General features: G+C 60.3%; 1 protein-coding gene across 1 annotated transcript in view; it reads right to left on the reverse strand.

Moving 5' to 3' along the window:
• ANPEP (alanyl aminopeptidase, membrane) overlaps window positions 1-3,110 on the reverse strand; it is a 15,919-nt gene that overhangs the window by 2,595 nt on the left and 10,214 nt on the right. Inside the window, exons 15-19 of the mRNA XM_046649513.1 lie at window positions 2,690-2,781; window positions 2,109-2,219; window positions 1,826-1,993; window positions 920-1,060; window positions 417-498 (exon numbers count right to left, since the gene is read on the reverse strand). Of these exons, the coding sequence (XP_046505469.1) occupies window positions 417-498; window positions 920-1,060; window positions 1,826-1,993; window positions 2,109-2,219; window positions 2,690-2,781 (594 nt within the window). The remainder of the gene's footprint in view (window positions 1-416; window positions 499-919; window positions 1,061-1,825; window positions 1,994-2,108; window positions 2,220-2,689; window positions 2,782-3,110) is intronic.

The following is a 3,110-nucleotide window of genomic DNA, read 5'->3' on the forward strand; positions in this document are numbered from 1 at the left end:
GGAAGGAATTGTTGATTTTCTTGGGTTTGCTAATGACAGTGGGGTTACGTTTAAAAAGTTCCTTTGTTTAAGATATGACTGAAGTATTTACAGGTAAAATTACATGATATCAGTGATTTGCTTGGAAATCGTCTACCCAAAAAAGGTGTTGCAAAATGTTGATAATTGTTCGATCTGGGAATGGATCCATGGAGGGTCATTATATTATTCTCTTTACTTTTTGCCTACACAAAAATTCCAACGTGAATCTTTTTAATTGAATTGTCACCATGCAAAACGTCTGGACCTCCAGCCGCCCCTGTCAATGAGGAAGGCCTGGCAACACGGAGCCCAGGCTCCCCCGTGACCAGGTTTGGGGGAGCTGAATGGCGGCCCCTCTAGACTGGGGTGGCGCCCCAGAGGCCAGGGCTTCGTACCTGCTTCAGCTCATACTCGGTGGAGAAGCGTCGCGTCACTCCCCGGATGAGGTTGGAGAAGGAGAAGGACCCTCCACCGTAGCTGCAGGGCAGGGAGAGAGAGGGACCGTGAGGGGGCCGGGGACCAACGCTCAGTGATGGCAGGTGACACTGAATCCACACAACTACGCTGTGACTGTCCCCGTCTTGTCGAGGAGATGAGATGACACACCCAAGGAGACACCACCGGGGACCTGAGCACAGGTCGGGCTGCAGTGTCCCCGCTCCCATCTCTGCAGAGAACAATCCCACCGGCCTGATTCTTTCCCCCACGTGGGAAAAGGACGGCCTGGACCCGCCCTGTCTTCAGTTCCTGCCCCCCAGCTGACCTCCAGCTCTGCTAACTTCTGACCGCTCCTAGGCAGTGTCCACTGCCCCCAGCCCTGTGATGGCCCGTGCACACAGAGCACCCCGGGCCCCCCAGCCTTGGCACACACGTCTCCCGCACGCTTCCACAGACTCACTCCAGAAAGAGCTTCCTCCAGTTGCTCTGGATAAAGTCCCAGGCCAGAGTTTGCCCCACGACGTTGTTGGCGATGCTGGTAATGGTGGAGGTGGCGTCCTGCTTCCGGATGAGGTCGGGGTTCAAGGTGTAACTCAGGTACCTGTGAGGGCAGGGTGACGTGTTAGTGACCACTTCCAAGGGCTGCCATGGGACTACTGGAGAGAACCCAGGACGGCGAGGGCCCTGCCCTCCCCACTGCCCTCCCCACATCCTCTCAATGTCCCTTCACAGAGGGGAGAGCTGAGGACTCCTTGGTTCTACCTCCCTCTTGTGGATGGGACACTGAGTTCCCTAAGCGGGGTCACTGGCTACGCCAGGTGTCATGGCCGACACGACCTGGTGCCTGATAAATATCTGACGAGGAAGGAAGGAAGGAGCACTGGGCCTCGAGCCCTGCACCGTTTGGGCGGCCCCTCCTGTCTCTGACGCTGAGGGTGGCTCCTCTGTACTGGGGCCCAGCTGATGGCACATGAGGCACGCAGTGGGAGCAGGAGCCCTCGTCCACGGGCTTGGGGAGCCAGCTGGACGTCCAGAAGGACTCAGGTCCAGCTGCACCGGAGCCCTCGACAGACAGGGAGACTGAGCTGCTGTCAAGTAAAGGCTGAGAGGCTGCAGGAGGTAAAGCGCAGGACACGCATGCAGACCTGGCTCCCGTCTCCACTCTCACTGACTGAAGCGTGCAGACCTTGGGCGAGTTGCTTTGCTTCTCTGAGCCCCAGCGTCTTTCTAATGGGGAAAGTCCTGCCCCACCTGCAGGTTTGTAGGACCCCAGGAACGAGGTGTGGAGGCCTGGCTGGTGCCTGCTCCTCCACAGCGGGCCCCTGATCCCGGGACGAGGGGACTCCCCCACCCGCCCGGTCCTCACCTGTTGAGGATCCAGACCTCGGTGCTGCAGGCCAGGCCTGTGCGGAGCTTGTCAGCCTCGTTGACCAGCGTGGCATTTCGGAACTGCTCCCAGGCGAAGTCCCACTCCCTCTCGCCACCCCGGGCGATGGCTTTGCAGTAGACAGTGGAGCGCAGGTTGGGGTGGATCCTGGCGTGGGGGTGGGGGCGTCAGGGCTGGAGCAGCAGTGGGGAGGGTGGGGAGGGGCTGGGGAGGACAGGGTGTGGGCTTGAGGCACAGAGGAAGGTCGAGGGGACACACTCACGGGTTATTATCGGGGTCTCCCATCCACTGGGCGAAAAGGTTTGAGACCAGATCCTCACACGCAGAAAGCCCGTTGGAGCAGGCGGTGTTGATGGCGTTAATCTCGTTGTACCTGCCCAGAGGCGACAGGTGGTCAGCATGCCTGGCCCCGACTCTGGCAAAGGGCCCCCTGCAGACACAGCTCCTGGCAGGGCGTGGGGCTGGGGCTCTGTCTACGCTGCAGCCCATCAGGCCCTCTGGGGTCCCCCGATTTGCTTTCGGCCTTGGGCCCCAGCTTCCTTGGTCCCAAAGGGAGCCCGGGGACACAGAGGGGCCCCGACAGGCTCCAGCCCCAGCTTCAACACCTACAGTCTGAATGACCAAGCCGGTGAGGGGACCTCGGAGTTTCCAGTCTGGTCCTTTGTACAAAGGGGCCAGATGGGCCCAGGGGCCCCACAGAGCCTCAGTCTGGGGCGTCTCCCTGGTCGGGGTGTCTCCCTGCAGGTGGCCCTGGTCTGGCCAGGAGTCAGGAGCTCCAGGGGAGGACCCTGCCAGGATGGCTGGGCCACCCGTGCCCTCCAGACCAGGAGAGGTCATACTCACTGGTCCATCAGGGTTTCTGGGCGCTGAGTCCAGTTGCTGGTGGTGGTCTGGAAATACTCGAAGAGGGGTTTGACCTGCTTCTGCAGGTATTTCTGGGGAAAAGAAAACATAAACAGCTTCAAAGGGGGCCTGACCTGCCTGCACCCCACACAGCCTCTGACGTGGTCGGGCCCGTGGAGCTGCAGCTGATGGCTGCAGAAGCAAAGAGGCCAGAGATTCCGGCCTCACAAGGCCAGGCGTGCCCGCAGGAGGCAGCCCTCGGCCAGGATTCGGATGACTGCCCCGAGGTTCTTTCTCCCCAAAGCCTCTGTCCATTCTAACACCCCACGTCTACGTGTCACCATTCTTACTGTAGCGTGGGACCTACCCACCCCCTCACCCTCCCATCCTCCCCACACCCCGCCGTCTGATCACATCATCA

Source organism: Equus quagga, unplaced genomic scaffold (genome assembly GCF_021613505.1).
Source record: "Equus quagga isolate Etosha38 unplaced genomic scaffold, UCLA_HA_Equagga_1.0 HiC_scaffold_7542_RagTag, whole genome shotgun sequence".
NCBI classification, from domain to species: domain Eukaryota; kingdom Metazoa; phylum Chordata; class Mammalia; order Perissodactyla; family Equidae; genus Equus; species Equus quagga.